The sequence below is a fragment of the Argopecten irradians genome, chromosome 10 (genome assembly GCF_041381155.1).
Source record: "Argopecten irradians isolate NY chromosome 10, Ai_NY, whole genome shotgun sequence".
Taxonomy (NCBI): Eukaryota; Metazoa; Mollusca; class Bivalvia; order Pectinida; family Pectinidae; genus Argopecten; species Argopecten irradians.
The window spans coordinates 23,712,780-23,731,936 of NC_091143.1; the positions used below are offsets into that span (position 1 = coordinate 23,712,780).

Consider the following 19,157-nt stretch of genomic DNA (forward strand, 5'->3'; position numbering starts at 1 on the left):
TTGTCATTGATTTCATCAATTTTGCCGCACAACAGTGTTGCAACACATCTGAAATTCCATCATTTTTTTAAGCATGGTAGAAAAATAATCCGATATGGGCCATTTATTGGACAGGGATAACTCAACTCTCATCTTAGAATTTTGCTCTTAACACTCGGCATGCCTAGTTCTAACAAGCTAACAACTTACTAGAGGGTTGTTATTATCCTTGTCCACTTGACACACCAATGTAAGATTTTACTAATCTAGCCAACCTGATTGATATTTATTACATGTAGTATAAATGGTTAACAGCCGATATGTTTTCATCATAGGTAAAAAAAATAACCGACAACTAGAACAAATGTATTAATTTTATTTCAGTCTGTAAACAATGTGAAAATATGAGTTTATAAACTACAATACTGAGTGTAGGAATGGTCCTTTATGTAATATCACAGTTCGTGTGGGGTTACATTCGCAGACAGTTATCTAGGTGTCACTAAATAACAACATTGGTCCAAATTCAAAATTAATACCAGCTTAATCTTAAATTCAAAATTATCAGATACAAATATTAATCAATGCATTAATATATACACATTTGCTGTGTCACTTTCATATTTTGAATGATAAAACTTTGTAATTCTTTGTCATTTAATCAATAAATACATTTAGAAACATTTTTTCATTTTAATATCAGAAAAAATATACGAGAAAAATGTTTAATATCCTTTAATAACCTATTAAAATTAATTTGTTCTCTATATTTGACTAAAACTGACATTAGTTCTGAAGCACATGGTCATAATTAAATTCACTCGCTTAAAATGAAAAGTTTTGAAAAGGATGAATTCAATCATAGTGAATTTGATGAAAATAAATTATTGTTTTTGAAAATATTGTTGAAATCACTTAACTGACAAACATTTTGTAACTCATGAGAACTCAACTGATACATTTTTAAAGTGAATAGTCGGGCAAAGAAAACCAGTCTAAATGCGTTCATTGGCCTTCCAAAAGTTATCACATATTAATACGACGGTCAAGTTCTGCTTAGTTTCCCAGTTCTGACCATTAAAGTAAAGAAAAGTTGAAAGCATCGAAAGCGAGGCTGTGTGGAAATGTAACCACGGACATAGTGAGCCGGGAGGACGTTTTAGAATTCCCATACTTTAAATTAATTTCTGCGTACGCAGGCAGATTTTGATGAGAGATTCTATTTTTCCATTTCATAAGAAATTATACTGAATACATTCACACCATTTTTACCGACTTTAGCCATTCTTGCCCGACTATTCACTTTAAAGTTAGCAAAAATAATCAAAGTTGCCACTATATTTCTAGGTATTACTAAAAGTAAATTAGTTTGAGCATCCATTGACATGGCCTTGTCTCAATCATTTTATTCTTTTTGTGCAACATATTATATGGAAACTCTCAGTCTGGAATGTAAAAGCTGCACATGAAAACTTTTAAAAATGAAATTACTTGTTACAGGTGTCATACCTAATTAACAAAATCAATTGATATGTTAATAAATTAATTGTTTAATTCTATTGCTCAGCATTATAAACACAATCTTTAAAATCATTAGGAACACAACACAATTGCTAAGTTTTAATACTAGTGAGCTATTATTTCAAGAAAACTACAAAGAAGGATACTATTGTATGACTTTGTATTCACTGTGGCACAGTCAAATTTCAAGTTCAAAACCAAAACAACAAACATTCATTTTATTTGAACATAACTAATCATTTCTGAATACCACTTGGTTGTTTCTGAGAAAGAGATCTTTTCAGATTTAAATATTTCTTAGTGTCTTTATAAAGGTCAGTTTGTTTCTAAATTTAATTTTTTTTACACTAGATAACCAAGCCGACAAAACTCCAAAACATTTGTGACTGGATTCACCGATCACTACACCACAAAAGACACCAATTCAAACGGCCACATCTAAGAGGTAGTCTAACAGGTTGTTATCCACGAAATACAAAACTACATCAAACATTTCACGAATCCTTCTAACATTTGTACAAAATGGAAAGTTCATCTCAGCTTGTTTCTTCTGATAATGATATGTCTTAAAATTCTTAAATATAAAATAAGGACAGAGTAAAGTTAATATTTATGGAACGCTGTGTACACTGTACTTTTGTATTAAAGCTTCATTTTGATATATCTTTATACATTAATGATCAGACATTATGTCCTGGCTGACAGTTCTATCTTTTGAAGTTAGATTATCTCCCTTGCATCATTACTGAAGCTAGACTGTTTCTGGATGTTGCATTGTTGGAAATGTCTAATGGGGATCACTAGACTGTGACAAGATTTCCATTTTCAAAGTATAGTCTATTCCCATTCATCGACACCTATGGAGGGTGATCTTCCTTAGATCAAATATATAGAGAATCACAAGATCCATTTGTCACAGCTTCTTCATTGAGTTAAAATCTCCCCATTAGACTTTATTTGACACTTACTGGAGTCATCAAAGATCAACCAGAACTATAAAAATTAAATATAGGTCTGGCTGTACCCTAGCTAAGGATTGGTTGAAGGAGAGGACGAAGAGGAGACACACTGCGACTCCGAGACATACTACGGTCACGGGAGGCTGACCGACTTCTTTGTTCCTTTTTCCCATCTTCAACAAGATTTTTTAACCTTCCAAGATGAACCATAGCTCTGAAAGTTAAAATAAAAACAGATATCTTATGTTTAGCTCTGAAAGTTAAATCAATAACAGATATTATTAATTTAATAATAAAAGGACAGTAAAATGTTCACAGGCAGAATCATCAATACATCTAGATTTCCAAGAATACAGATCGTCTGTATTTATTGTCTAGAATATGAAACATATTTTATAAACACTGCAGATTACTACAATTACTGTCAAGAGGAAATATGTATAAGAGTGTATAGAAATATGTATATGTATATTTAAATAAATGATTATGACACAAAATATCACTTAATTAATGATAAGGTGTCTCAAGTGAAAATGAATTTAAAACAAAAGTAAGACTCACTTTTCCAGTGACTGGCCTCCTGGCTCTTCCTGATAGTTGTAACCCTTCAATGCAGGGATATCCTCATCTGCCTGTAGGGAGGCTGAGCTGGCATTGAGCTCCTTCCTCTTTAAAATATCATATCATACAATCAAGTGTTTGTTTTACTCAGATGACAAGGTTATCTCCCTTGGAGTAAGTTGATATAAAAATATAACCACTAGTGTAATGATAGAAGTAAGTCTAGGTATTCTGGCCTTGATTTTGGTGCATACTATGTTATGTTATTTTTTTAAGTAAAAGCAATAATTACCAATATTCTTTTTACAAAAATTGTCAATTTTATATTGCTGGTTAACTCTGCTGGAGCCGGTCTTAAGCTTGTGTTGAGAAAGGAGCAGGGACATAGTCCCGAGTAGAGGTTATAACCTAAATCTTGACTTTAAACACCCAACAATCAAAAGTTATTTCTGGCTACTGAACATAAATCAGTTATTTTTCTCCATGTGGTTCAGCTTTTCATTACCTCCTAAACCTAGCACATCCTGAAATGACATGACTGTTAATAGGACCTCAAACAAAACATTTTCAATGGCATTCTTTTACTATTGTAAATACCTATATACCTAACTACATTCAGTATAAACTGTACTATGTACTTACAGATTCTGCAATAATATGAGCAATTTTTTCACGGTTAGAGGTTTCTTCTGAGGCTTCAGCTTGTAACTTAAAAAGCATGTTTTTTAGTGTCTCCAGGCTGCCGGGCTGTGTACGACCAGTCAAGGTCTCGCACTGTAAAATAAAATTACAACATCAGTAACTTAAACAGAATATTCCTAAAAGTCTTCAGTCCAGGTCTAGAACTATAAAACAATATTGTTTAAAGTTTTTAAGGGTTTTAATTTTAACTAGTGAGTTAATTGACTAAGGGTAATTTGTTTTTTCATCTTTGATAATTTATGTTAATAAGTATCAACACATTAAGTACTGGGGTAGCTGCTGTGATCATTAACTAACCAAATCATAGCTTTAATATGGCTTATAAGTCACCAAACATCTTGAAAATTGTTTTATCTATTTGCCGTGCCGCAATTAATCTATGGTAATCAAACTCATTTAAAAGGATTTACATACCCAGTATCTTGTAGAAAAATAGAAACTATATTATATAAGAACAGGCCTTTTGAGAAACTTGACAAACTCTTGGGACCGAGCGTCCTTTACAGATACATTTGATAGTTTTTATACATGCATGTTTGGATCACGATTAAATGAAGGTAATTACCTCTGCTGAACCGTCTCCAGCCTGAGCCCCTGATTCCTCTTCAGAGATGTATACAGGAGCCTTACTGGAAAATGTCAGAAACATTATAATAAAACAAGAGATCCCAGAGGGATCTTGGCGCCCACCAAAGAATGATCTATGTCTGACAATGGAAAGAGGGATCTTTTCTCTGCTTGGCGGCCATCTTGATGATTGATCGGTCCCAAATCGAAATATGCACAACTAGGGCCCTAGGGGAACCTATATATGAAATTTGAGACAGATTCATTCAATACTTTCTGAGAAATAGCGATAACAATCTTAACTATCAAAATCCAAGATGGCAGCCTGGCGGCCATTTTGTTGACCGATCGATCCAAAAACGCATTATGTACAACTAGAGCCCTAGGGGCACCTACATATGAAATTTGAGAAAGATCCCTTCAGTACTTTGTGAGATATAGCGATAACAATCTTTAACTATCAAAATCCAAGATGGCTGCCTGGCGGCCATCCTGTTGACCGATCGGTCCCAAAACGCAACATGCACAACTAGGACCCTAGGGGAACCTATATATAAAATTTGAGACAGATCCCTTCAGTACTTTCTGAGAAATAGCGATAACAAACTTTAACTATCAAAATCCAAGATGGCTGCCTGGCGGCCATCTTGTTGACCGATTGGTCCCAAAATGCAATATGCACAACTAGGGCCCTAGGGGAACCTACATATGAAATTTGAGACAGATCCCTTCAGTACTTTCTGAGAAATAGCGATAACAAACTTTAAGTATCAAAATCCAAGATGGCTGCCTGGCGGCCATCTTGTTGACCGATTGGTCCCAAAATTCAATATGCACAACTAGGGCCCTAGGGGAACCTACATATGAAATACGAGACAGATCCCTTCAGTACTTTCTGAGAAATAGCGATAACAAGAATTGTTAACGGGACGGACGGACGGACGGACGGAAGGACGGACGGACGGACGGACGGACGGACGGACGGACGGAAGGACGGACGGAAGGACGGACGACGGACCACGGACAAAAAGCGATTTGAATAGCCCACCATCTGATGATGGTGGGCTAAAAAATTCTAAGAATATCAGGTAAATTTTTTTAAATGTAAAATCTTATCAATGATCTTTAAGAAAAATATATAATTTTATCCCAGCAACAACTGTACATTATAACTTGAGCATTTCTCCCTTTGGATGACTTGTGATCATGAGAACCAAAGTTGTGCATCATTTTATTTTGAATATTAAATTGAAAGAACAAGACTATACATACAAAGAAGCCAGAGGTTTTTCCCAGGGCCGATCCCCATCTAACACCAAGTCTGTATCTGGAGTCTGTGGCCTGGACCGAGATCGCCTGGATCTGTCAGGGGACTTTCCTGTGAAAATAAAACTTGGCTATCACTAAGAGACAATAACCACAAAATATTAATTTTATAAAAAAAAATCCAGTTTTTTCAGGACATAGTAATAAATTTCAAAACTATTTCAAACTAGGTTATTTTGTCAGAAAAAATATATTAAAAGAATAGAAACTCTTTTTGTAGAAATTTGAATCAAAATTGTATAGAAAATGCGTGAAATTATCTGTAATTTTACTAATTTAATAAAACTGCACTTTAAATACACTAAAGACAATATGAAAATGTCCTCAACATTCCATAAACTCACCATTTCGTGATATAGGACTTGCTCCAGTAATATCACTCTTGGTTGGGGCTGCTAAACCATTTAACAATGCTGTAGTGTCTAGACTGGAACACCTTAGGGGCTCATACTGGCTGTCTGAGTGGATAGCTGAGGTGGAAGGCTTGGGTCCACATCCTAACCCCTCCAGATAGCGATCCAACGCATCACTACTGTCTAACTTAGTATTCCCACTCTCTAATACTTCCTTAGGTAATTTACTGGCAATTTCAAACTTCTCTCCTGGTAGTCTCCCCTGATTTGAGGAAAGATCAAAGTTCACAGTTTTACCCTTGGTGGGGGTCACCATTAAGTCTTTAAAGGTTAAGCCGGGAGGGTTAGAAAGCGTAGAGTTCCCAAGACCCGACATGTCCATGTTTGGGGCAAGTAGATTATTGATATCAGTCTGGTTGTTTGACACACCTGATATCAAACTATGAACATCCGAGCCTTCCAGGCCCTGGACCCAGCTGGGAGGGGGACGACCAGCAATTAGGTCACGTTTAGACCAGAGTGTATCACTAGGGTTAGAAATATCCAGGGCCTCTATCCAGCTGGGAGCTTTATGTTTGTCCAAATCTAATGTATTGTCCTTATGGGAAGCACTTTTTGAATTACCAAATAAACGATCATTCTGTCTAAATGAGGAGGGTGAAACTGACCGACTACGCTCCCTCAGTCGACCGCTACCACTGACTGGGGGCCGATAACTTGAGGGAGGTCGGTTTGTGTTCGAGTCCTTCTTTATTTCAGTCTGGAGTTCAGAAACTATACTTGGCCTCTCTCTGCTTAGTGACCTTGACCGCGTACGTGCAGTCCTGTAAGAATACACATGGCCACTTTTCTTAGGCTCCTCTGCCTGTGTAGCAGCAGCAAGTGCAGCCGTATATTCTTTACTGTAGCCGCCGACAGGGTTCATTGACAACAGGACATCAGTGGACATACTGCCAACCTCACTAGCCATCGGCACTATGGGTTCCTTCTCATCCTTAGCTATTCTGTTTAATAGCTTTCCTGACCGGTTCAGAGCATCTTCAGCTGTAGACAGAACAAAGATATCAAAGCATAACATAAAGGTAGTGGTATATTACTCCAGCTGGTATCATCAATTATCAAATGATTTAGATTTTTTGTGACTTTAAACTGCATGTTCAAAGGAACAGCTACATAATGTTCATACAAAACTATTCATAATTAAATATATCATTAAGCTCTTTCTTAAAGATTAACGTGTCACTTTGCTGAGAACTGGCCATGGTGAATTTAAGTATGCATGAGGTGGCACCATACGAGTTTAACATAGAGATAAAGCTGAAATGATTGGAATGAAATAGAATAAATAATGAAGGACAAAAACATAGATAATGAATTACGTCTTGCAATGTTTAGGAATAAAATGATGAAAATTATCAGTGATTTTTCTCCTTATATATATAACTGGTGTCGGTAAATAACCCCATTCCCAATGCCAAACTCCCAAATTTTTTCCCCAATTACAATGAAAACTTCCAAAATTAAATCCCTGAAAGACAAACAAAACCCGAAAATCTCTCCCCTCATTGTTTAATCTAAAACAACCTACTCTGAAGCTGTTGTGATGGTCATCATCTTTTGATAAAATTAATCACCTATAATACCATGTTCAGTAATGGGAAACTTTTTCCCAAAACTGCTCTTAAATGTGCGATTAAAAATTCCCAATTTGTTACAAAAACGTTTTTCCCAAAATACCCTGAAAAATCACTGATTATAAAGGTGATGGTGAAAACAAAAGAAGGTCAGAGAAATTAAAATGAATGATTGTAACACACATTTACAATATATATCATTCACACGTCTATTTGAAAAAAACAAAATAAAAATGTGCATGATTATGTAAGGAAACAAGTGACTTAACTTAAATACAGAAAAGAGAGGTTGATTACATAAGTGATGATGAAAGACAGTTTATAAGTTTATAATGTCAGTGCATACTCGAGATATTATGTAATTATCTATATATTAATTCATCAACAGTAAAATATAAAGTGCACAATGTACTATCACTACCAGTAGCTATATGTATATAGTCCGTAATGTAAGTTCTAAATTATGATAGGTTTGAGAACAGATGTTTCAAAACAATATTTGGTATTTACTGAGCAGTGAAAATAACTAGATTGACATTTTTCTTCCTAATATCCAAATTAGCTTAAAATTACATGAAAGAATCCAATTTTATGTAGATGAAATTAAGCAATATATAAAAGTACACATTAAATTTATCTAGGAAATAAATGATTAAAAAAAATCTAAGTAAATGTACTAATGAGACTGTATTTATAACCAAAATCTAAAGGACACATTTAATTATTGAATATAAATAGATGTACCATGCCAGACAACATCAACACTGTATACCATATAAGTATGATCTTTAAAAGACAACATCAAAAGCATGTAACTTCACATACCACCACCCTTACGGCCAGACGGTGGTTTAACTTTAACTTTCCTCTCTTTACACAGGTCAAAAAAAAAAATTCAAATTGATTATGAATTAATAAACTTAATACTGGAAAGTTTGAGTATCTATATTTATGAACTTTAAAGGGAAATTAAAGAAGAGTATCAGTTATTCTTGAAAAGTAAATCACTGTTATGACATTGAGAAACTTCAGACAAAAAAGCTTTTTAATATAAAAGGTAGCTAAATTAACCAACCAACCTTTTCTTTTCTTTTCAAAATGAATTCAGTTTTAATAAAACAATTATTAAAATTCATTTTGACTACGGAATCAAGTTACATAAAAATGTAATTGGGTGCTTTAATAATTAAATCAAATTACATGTATTACCTTATATATGTTTAAAAGGCATAAATCATATTTCATTTAAATGTTCATTGCAGGGCCCAAATGTCATCAAACAATAAAGCATTATTCAATTAAAAAAAAAAAGATCATTAAGATTCCTTGTCGCCACGAAATCTTAATTGATAGTAAATCTAAGATATATATCCAACAGATTGGAAATGCACATACAGTGTACTTAGCATCATTTAGTAGCTTTTAATTAATGGCTATCAAATGTTTAATAAATTCACAATTTCACAAAGCATCTCTTACTGTAAATCGTTCAATAATATTAAGTTCACCAATTGTTGACCGGACTGTATTTTGTTTTGGATAACATGATATTAGAAAGCTATCCAAGAAATATTGGCTACAGCTTCTTAACATCACCTGGATCAATAGTAATAGATTGCAAAGAAACAAATTACAAAGTGACACAAATATAGAATTAGAGTAATTAATCACAAAATTTTACTGAAATTTTCAGATAGCATATTTTAATAGAAATTAAGTACATGTAAATGCTTTGTAAATTTGTTAATGAATAAGGTACAGTAAGTAAAATACAGTGTTTTATCCCACAAACCCTTCTAGAGAAACTATAAACCAACTTATAGAACTTTTACTTTCAATACTGGGATTTCGAGATCCTAAAACAACATGGGTTATGTACAATTTACCGCTGATTAGTCCCACCACCTTGTATTTATGATGTCGTCTTTTTTCGTGACTTTTGTGACATCATAACCACTGGAAGGTGTAACTAATCAATGTCGCTTTGGGATCTCAAAATCCCTGTAATGGAATCAGTATGCATTGTATCTGTAAATGGTACAGATCTATGAAGTAAATTTTGTGATATCAAATTTTTTTTTTCATTGAGATATTTTCATCGTTTTTCATAACAATTGCCAAATCATTTTTTGAAGTATTCATCAATATCCGGTAAAACTGTACATACATTGGTTAATATAAGATATATTAGATAAGTTGGTTAACAGTAGACGACTATGAGTGACAATACCAATCTTACCCCTGGAACGCCTTCCTGTGGAGCCTGGACATGTAGTGGGCAAATATATACATTGTATATAGGGTCAAATGTTTATAATATAGAATGGGAGGATATACAGAGTCCAATACATAATCTACCAGGGTAATATTCAAGACTGACTCAAAAGAACCAGATAAAAAAAAAAATTAAATTCTACCACATACACCATGTTAATAAAAAATACATTCAAAGGGTAAAAAAAAAAAAAAAAATTTTTTTAGTGCTACATGTATATTATGACATATATATATATATGTATAACATGCTATGAGCAGAATATATGCAGGGTAAATATATAATGTTCTCCAAAGCCATCAATTGGTCAATTTTTACACAGGATAAATATAATATTATGGCAATATACATCATCCCTCTAAGTACTAGAATCTAAACTTAAAAGAAAAGATATTTATACTTCTGATCACCATGCGATTGTCTTGTAATCTATGACAAGTAAGACTATATGCGTTTAAGTACATACCTTCAGCCCTCAAGGCACTGGACTTGTTCATTCTGTCATAGGAGTTATTAATAGAATCCTTTGACTGGGCTAGTTTAAGCTCTGTGGGTGTAGCCCTCACCCCAGTTTTCAGGGATCGCTCCGCTGTCATGTGTAACACAGACTTGGGATCAAGCAGATCCGTCACATTCATATCGTATTTATCTCCCTTGGGCTTCAGCCCTGTATACTGGTCCATGTAGGCCTGGAGGGCCTCCGAAGCAGAAATAAACTCCCGTTCCCCAATATGGATCCTGGATCCCTGGCAGCGAATACGACAGTTGGGTCGGTACCCACTGGTATGAAGCCCTTCGGGGGCTCCATTAAAGTGACTGAAGTCCATGGCTCAAATACTAGTATGTAACCTCTATAGAACTCTGTAAGATGTCTGTAGTGTGTAGTCTACATCATGAAACAATTTCTAAGTAGTCAGCTTCTCATTCCGATGTGAATCAAATCAATCTGTAAGGAAAACAATAATGATATTTCAGTATGAGTCACCTGGATCACCTTAAATTATGACACTAGTTTTCATGTCCTGAATTCTGCATCATAAATTACATTATTGCATATGAAGGTAGCATGAAACACAACTCACTTTGTGAGTGTAATTCAGATAGAACCATTCAATACAAGGGTTTCTAGATCCCAAAACAATTGTCAATTAATTCCACCTTTCAGCGATTTTGGCATTATTTTTAATTTTTAGTGTAAATTCTAAGATAATAACCAAAGGTGGGACCAATCAATGTTAAATTGTACTTTACCAACGTCGTTTTTGGATTTAGAAATCTCTATATTCTATAGGTACTTTAAGTTAAATATCTCTATCTTCATTTTTTCCAATTATTTTTATCTTCCATCAGTATCTTGATAATCTTTTCTTTTTATTCAGTATGAAATTAATTAGTCAATTATCAATTCCTCTTATTAGATCAGTGACTTACCGCAGTCCTGAACAGCCATCCTACCAGTGGTGATAACAATTATGCACTGCACCTCACTCACAACCCTTACAACCTATCAACAGCAAAAATATTCATATTTATTGTATGATTAAATTCATTGATACACAAATATAACCTTTATATAAAGATCTCAAAAGTACATCTCACTCCTGCCTTTCGTGACCTCACTATAGTACACATGTAAATTTTCCTCCCCCAAAAGTGCAAGTATTTTGTTAGAATGAACCCCCTGTAAATAACAGTACCATTCACATTTGCTATACCTGGAGAACGGATTAATTTTTTGACACACAAACCTTGAGGTGCATCCATGTGGACAATGCTATTAGATATTGTGTGGCTCCATTCCCCACTACAGATCTGGACTTGCTTTCTGTTTAAGTGTGTGAGTAACAATACAAAATATGACAGCTTTGCTTTGGATAAATATTACAAGTCTCACACAGGAACAGTTAACATTTTACTTGAATGGTGTGTTACCATTGTAAGCACAGAGAGCATGGACTTGGTAAATATTTTGTGTTAGCTGACAATACCTCGATACCTTTAATCTGAAAATTGCACACAAGTCTATTAACTTGAGTCGGTAATGGGTTTTAAAAAGCATTGTGCTGTGTTTATTCTCTAAGCCAAACTTATAATGAGACATAACAACAAAGCCTCCAGCTTTTCTTGTAGCAAGACCTTTATTGTTGAACAACGCCTAATGTGTCGACTCTGAGTAGAAGAAGATATCAAGTTTATCAAGTCAGAAGTTTAAAAACAAGGTTTTATCTTGTCCCGAATAGTTAATAAGTAGTTCTAATCAGTTTCTCCTTTTAAATATCCTTTAATCTGCTCTGTACGTCAGTGGTGCAGGTTGTACATGTTTGATCTAGTCCGGTCTTCACAGAAAGAGATTTAGATCATGCAGAGGGCCATCCTCGATACTCCAGGGGTTCCAGTCACTTACGATCTTTACATCCCTGGACTATCTCAAAGTAAAACTAAAGGCATCTCAGGGAACAAATCTGAACCAATCACATGCCTGCAAAAAAATTCTATGAAGACTGCAGAGAGAGGGACGCCCCACTTCAAAGCCCACACAGTCAACCACAGTGTGCCATTATACGGCTCATTTGATGTACATCAAAGGACTAAATTACCTGTTCTGTTCTGTTGCCTCCAGTTTTACTATGAGATAGTCCAGGGGAAAAGAGATCGTAAGTGATCGGAACACCTGGAGGGTTGAGGATGGCAGAAGGTTGATAACTAGGTGCAATGATGATAAATACTCGAAATATTTAGTGAACAAATTAAATGGAATTTCACAAAATATTATTATAATTTGGTTGTATAGATATATTGTCTTAAAAAAAAGTGCATGAACCAAAAAGAACTTGCAATTCCAAATCTATCAAATCATTTATAGAAACAGTAAACATGTTTTTGTATATATCTAAGTGAATCATAATGAATTTGAGGTATCGTGATACAAATTGTATCAATACCAAACCTTGCAATGCAGCCCTGCTACAGACTGTATTACTGATTCTGCTCACAAACTTTATCAAATTGTTGACTATATGTAATAGCTACTGTATATGATCTGTAATTAAAAGTTGTAAGGTCTATAACTTACTTTCTTTTTGTCATAATAGAAAATCATTTAAAGTAATCTACATATTTTTCTCTGCCCCTCTAAGTTTTTAACTTTCCATATTTACCAACTTTTGTAAAGTTAATTTGCAAAGTTATTTAATGATTTAAATATTGATTTTTCCTTTTTTTTTTTTTTTTTTTTTTTTTTTTGTACCGATTAAAATAGCCCCGAAGTCTCCAAGCTGATCTGATCTGTACGAATTTGCAGATATTAGTCACATGATGCAACTCAGGTTTCCGATATCAAACTTGAAAGTTTTAAACATGACGTTGATCTGTGGCTGCTTTTGAAATGTATATTTCTTCGCTCTGTCAGAATGGTATGTTGGTACTTTTATGGATCTAAAACATCATATATGTATCCATATTCACACATTGTATGTTTTACAACAGTTTGTTAGGGTGAACATTACATGAATTTATGAAATATAACTTTAAAATATATTCATATACCATGTAACAAACAAATTTTCATTAAGCATTTTTGGTCAGTATGTATTGATCACCAAAGTCAGGTAGTAGGTGGCGGAATGTTATACGTAGCCTTAGCCTATACTTGTCAATGTTAGACCCGATAAGATTTTACAACCAGATATATTAAGGACAGGTGGACGAGTACAATAAAGTCATTATTACACTGTATATTATACAGAAAATATTGGTCAGGTATATCCTGGTATGCTGAATCTACCACAAACAAAACAGCCATTATCTCTAATCCAGCCGTCTATACTCTCAACAATATAGGTACACACAATACACACACAATATATATACAGACTTTCAGGTGAGGGCACAGGTAAACAACACATTAATCACAAACTACTCAATATTTAACGGAAATTTGGGGACTATTAAACGGCCATCAACGGCAGCAAGTTTGGTCAAGATTGACATTCTCTGGGGCAACCAAGGACTGCACACGAAATGTAGATCCTTTAAATTTGAGTTCAGATTTCTAAATATACAAGCAGCATTACTGTATTTCTTGAGACGTCATGCAAATTTTATAAACACTTTAACAAAAATTTCCCTTCAGAAAGTCTATGCCATTGTGAACAATTATTACTTCAGTAATTCTATAAAGAGCCATATATCTATAATTTATATATTGTAATTATGAATTTATTATATCTTATTATTGTATCTGCAAAATTCTTTGACTGAATGATATCGGGTATTACTAAAATAGTAAATTAAAACAAAATATAATTACATGTACTATACATATAATATATATATATATATATACAATGTATACATATGTATTTCAGGACCTTAAACTACTTTTCTCAACTTTGTTTTGACAATTAAGGTACCATTTACTTTCAATAAAGTCTTGATAGTATTCTTTTTACAATTAAACCTTAAAAGTACATATATTTTTTAGCATGAAGCTGCTTATATTTGAAATTAGCTTTAATTGATTTTTACAGTGATAAAAGAGCCAAACATTTTATTTTTGATTAATTTAAAGCACAAAAAAAATAAAGTAACATACTATATAAGATCAGTAGACATGTTTATACATACTGTATATTTACTTTTAAACTTGAACATGTTCCCACCAATAAATCACCTTTTGGGTTAGCAAGCTCTGAGTTAGGCAATAACCACTTTGACCTTAAATGTGTCAAAACTCCTCCAGAGATTTCAAGGTGTTCACATTCAAGTTCAGTTCAACGTGATTCACAACAACTTCTCGGTGATTTATGACAATAGCCTATATATACAGTACCATATTGAAACCATTAAGAACATCAATATGACTCTGCAATATTAACAAACTACAAATATAAAAAGGTCACTGTTTTATACCCTTTGTAATCAAATAAGCCCCTCCAAATCCAATTTAATGCTACTGCCTAGTGCTTACTAGTGTTGTAAGAGATAGAAGAGATGACTACATGGTAATATGAGAGCAAAAATAACAGTTACCAACCATATTCGACTCAATAAGCGCCAAAGGCATTTAAAAAATTTAAAAAGTGCTAATAAGATGAAATTATTGCAAATCTGTACAGTTTTGGTCTTTATTTATGCCTGGGCAATTGAAATCATGGCCTCAAAAATGGGGAGGGGTGCTTATAAGGACATTGGCCCTTATTGGGTTGGATACGGTAGTTATTTACTACAGTGTTTTAGTGAACAGTTTTTAAGGAAAGCAGGAGTTACATGTACAGCTTACAATTTTTCCATGCGTTCATGATAGATGAAATCAACAGTTTGAGCTTGTGACTGTGGTGATTAAAATAATATCATTAAGACAAATGAAATTGTTGATTTACTGTATTGTACAAAAGATAAAGTAACCTAGCAAATAAACCTAAGTAAATCCATGAGGAGCCTTTTACACCTTGATGCTAAATCCTCCAGATGAAAGTTATCTCTGATAGGCTTGTCGGGACAACTGACTGGCTGTGTCTGACTTATCTTTTAGACAAGAGTAAGTTAAATGTAAATTTTACTTCTAACTTTTAAAGTTATGACCAGTGGCGACATGCTGTCAAACAGTAAACTTAAACTTACGTGCCGATATCCAGAAATCTCCTAGAACTTGTCACCTAAGGCATTATTGCCTTTTATTGAGACACTTGAAGATCTACTTTACAACATGTCTGTTTACACCGAGACCTTCTCACAGTATACACTATCTAGATATATAGCTAACCGAAGCTTGTTAACTTATGTCAGTAAATATTTAAATTCAAATAGAAAAAAAATTATCTGGTGCATGGTCAATTTTAGCATAAGAAAGTTCTTTCTATACTTCACCAAATCATAAGTACTTGGTGTTTAACTATAAAAAATTTAAAATGTCAGTTTAAATTTACATTTCTACTGATTGAAAATCTTAAAAGCCTATTTGTTCAATTTGTCATGAATATTCATGACTTTAAATGTCCATTACATTTAAGATTAAAAAATATTTGAAAAGGACAAACTTAAAGTGAATCTGTTCCAGGGAATTTTGCTACAGTATTACCTCACAACACATGCCAATGCATATAAAATAAGCTCTAATTTGTAAGGAACATGATCAAGCATGCTAAACACATTACTGTATACTAGTATATGAAATGACCTTATGGCTTATTAGCATAAGAAAATCAATTATATGTAATTACCACTGCTCAGAATCTGACATAATATCTACTACACATATAGTTAAGATGTGTACACAGGTAAAATAACCATTACAAACCTACCGATTACCCCTAAAAAATTGTACGAATGTGTACAAATTACCCCTACAATTTTTGTAATCACTCTACCCAATTAATTAGTATGAGCGCTTACATCCAGAAATAAAATCAGAAGAAATTTAGTAAAATCAGATAAATTTGTTATTTTCAATAGTCTGCATCAACTGTGCTCTTGTTTCAGATAGATATTTGCACAATTACTATCTGATCATTGATTACTTCATACTATAGCCACATCACTTTTATTGCAATGAATCTGTTGTGTTTTGGGTTCGTATAGCAGCACATCTCTCCTTCAGAAGTGCGAGTACAATTACCAAACTCCTCCAAAAATTATCTGGAGCACTGAGATCTCTTTCAATTTCAGTCAAATAGCTTTCAATTGAACATTTAAAATAGAATGTTTAAGTACATGCATTGTCACCTCAGACTTTTACTCTGTACTTCTGATTATTTTACTAGCTTTATGGTGAGATGTATGAACAACATTGAGTCAACCTTGATACATTCAGGTTACTAGTTATTATTTCAGTATAGCTACTTTCTGATGTCATCATTGAATTACACAATACATTGCTTAATAATTTGACAATACAAACATCAAAATGAAATTACCATACTTTTACCATTTTCATCACTGTCTATCAAGTCTGATCTTTTATTGCAATATACCGGTACTATCCAAATACAGACACTGAGATGTGAAGTTAACACTATGGGAAACAATGATAACACAAAATAATGTATACTTATCTGAAGGTTTCAGTAATAGCAATTAATATGCAGTGTAGTATATGTAGTATGATGTCATACCCTATTCTTGGATTTAATTACTACGAAAAATAGTAGCTGTAGACTAAAGTTGTTTTTTATTGTGCATAATGCTTTGGTTAAAAAACAATCTTACTCTGTAGTTCACATGATATTTCAATAATTGTGGATCTTAACTTGATCCTTGTCAGTGGATTTATTTATGACATTAGGAATACCGTAGATCATATGAATGAATTGCGGTAAGTACTGCAATTCAGTGCGGTACTCAGTAGTCATTTGTGAAATGATCTGTAATGGGTCAGGGAGATGTCGATGTCAAACGTATTGGCCAAACCAGGATTCTACCAGGTACTTCCAAATACTACCAGATGTTCTGAAAATTTGTTTCATTTATCAATTATGGTAAAAATATATTAAAACAGTGTTTAACAATCGTTTTTAACAAATGAACCTATTGTCAGATATAAATTAGTTGGGGGTACAGATTTTGGGCACCTCTGATTCTTGCCACATGGCCTTCATTTTCTTTCTTGACGGAGACTTGCATTCTCCACTTCCAATAAAGTATGCATCTAAACCTTCAATCTGAAGTTTGAATATGGGTCACAGGCTAAATGAACTCCCAATGCTTGTGTAGAAGAACAAAGAAAATACACATATGAGTCCTGTCGAATGCCCCGGGCAAGAATCAAACCCGGGTCTCCGGCCTGAAAAACTATATACGGCTCTACCGACTAAGGCAGAGAAGCATGCTCCATCAGGTGTCAGCTGAGTGACAGAGACTGTATTTAAATCTATGTACAAACCACACTGATCCGCTCCTTTTACATTTGAAACACAGGTTGGCAAGCTCGCCAATTTTGATATTGGAGAGCGGAAAATGTAGTGGGCAGACAAGGTTCAAACCTGGGACCCCCGAACACTATAACCGGATGCTCTTCACCGCTTGAGTATCCTGATGATCAGCCCAAATCCGGTAGATCTTAAGACTTAAGCTTTGAGATCTATAATTTTGATTTAAAAAAGGGAAATAAATTGCTGTGGCTTCTGAGAGAAAGCTAATATTTCAGTTAAAAGGCATACTAGGCTGGAAATCTTTCCCTGCTTATGATATTGAAAGTAATTAATCAAGCCTGTGCTTACAATTCTTTCTTTGAATATTGCCAAAATTCTGAAAAAAACTAAGTTCGTGTTATTGCAAGTTTAAATTATTATAATTTTCTATCATTCAATTACGTTCATAAATGTGTGTAACTTATAACAAAACCATAAAATACACATGTTATCGATCTAACAATGCATTATTCATCAAGTAATTTGCATGGCAATTTGTCGATAGACAAAACGACTGTTTTATTACCCGGAGCAAGGCTTATTATTGATTTTATAAGACATGCAGAGGCCAATTTAACAGGTTTCGTTTCACTCGATCGTGTAACCTGAATCATCATATATCAAACTAGGCCTATCAACTATGTCAGTTCTATTAATTGACTCGTTGAGAACATATCTTGCATAAGACCATTTATAGAACAGGCAATACACTTACAGGGTAATTATTGCCTAGCCTCAGGTAATGTTTTGACAGTAAGGTCGTGCACCGACTTGTCACCGCCAACAAATCCAGTGTTTACAAAGTGATTTAACACCATACCACTATTTTCTCGCAATTTTTCGCCTGTAGTTATGTTTTTTGATATATCACCACATACATGTCTCATAACAAGCGGCATAATGTATACTTACAACGAATATCTTTATGGAAACGGCGCACAACACATCCTTGCAGACAACCGGAAATATTTCAAAGATACCGCATTGCGACTGCGCTTTGACCAATTCAAGGGGAATAATCGATGGGCAAAATACAAAGGTAGGTAGCACATCACCAAAATGTAAGAGTAAGCTATACTGTAATCATTCGGGGGAAAACACGAATAAATCAGAGAAGATATAAAATGAAAAAATACTTTCTAAATATTTTTTTATATTAAATTACTTTAATCCTGGTAATAATCATAAAAAAACCACAACATAAAACGAGAAAATATCTGATCGCAGAGATAAATATTGAGGGCCCCATCTGGATGATTTTTAGTTAGGATATATTATATCGTATGGCACCATATTTTTCATTTCATTTTTTTTTTTTTGATGTTACATTTATAATCTGTATAAATATGTACTTATTTCATTTCCTGTTTCAT

At 33.8% G+C, this 19,157-nt stretch overlaps 1 protein-coding gene across 4 annotated transcripts; it reads right to left on the minus strand.

Annotated features, from left to right (window-relative positions):
• Window positions 1-339: 339 nt before the first annotated feature.
• On the minus strand, window positions 340-18,779 carry LOC138333439 (uncharacterized). 4 transcript variants are annotated; one of them, XM_069281813.1, is made up of 10 exons: window positions 18,697-18,779; window positions 11,309-11,381; window positions 10,344-10,823; window positions 9,842-9,865; window positions 5,960-7,012; window positions 5,562-5,667; window positions 4,288-4,351; window positions 3,663-3,794; window positions 3,021-3,127; window positions 340-2,673 (listed from the first exon to the last, which is right to left on the minus strand). In XM_069281813.1, the coding sequence occupies exons 3-10, from the start codon at window positions 10,702-10,704 to the stop codon at window positions 2,526-2,528; spliced, it is 1,995 nt and encodes a 664-aa protein (XP_069137914.1). In that variant the 5' UTR covers window positions 10,705-10,823; window positions 11,309-11,381; window positions 18,697-18,779; the 3' UTR covers window positions 340-2,525. The 4 variants fall into 4 exon arrangements, with proteins under 4 accessions (XP_069137914.1, XP_069137915.1, XP_069137916.1 ...); XM_069281814.1 differs by lacking the exon at window positions 18,697-18,779 and adding an exon at window positions 15,500-15,740; XM_069281815.1 differs by lacking the exon at window positions 18,697-18,779 and adding an exon at window positions 11,626-12,691.
• Window positions 18,780-19,157: the final 378 nt, after the last annotated feature.

What these genes read in the sequence shown, in the direction of transcription:
- LOC138333439 (XM_069281813.1), bottom strand. Translation starts at nt 10,704, where the DNA reads ATGGACTTCAGTCACTTTAATGGAGCCCCCGAAGGGCTTCATACCAGT. An exon ending in AAGTCCTATATCACGAAATG is followed by an intron (nt 5,668 to 5,959) that starts GTGAGTTTATGG and finishes TTATTTTCACAG; the next exon opens with GAAAGTCCCCTGACAGATCC. An exon ending in GGAGGCCAGTCACTGGAAAA is followed by an intron (nt 2,674 to 3,020) that starts GTGAGTCTTACT and finishes TTTAACTTTCAG; the next exon opens with AGCTATGGTTCATCTTGGAA.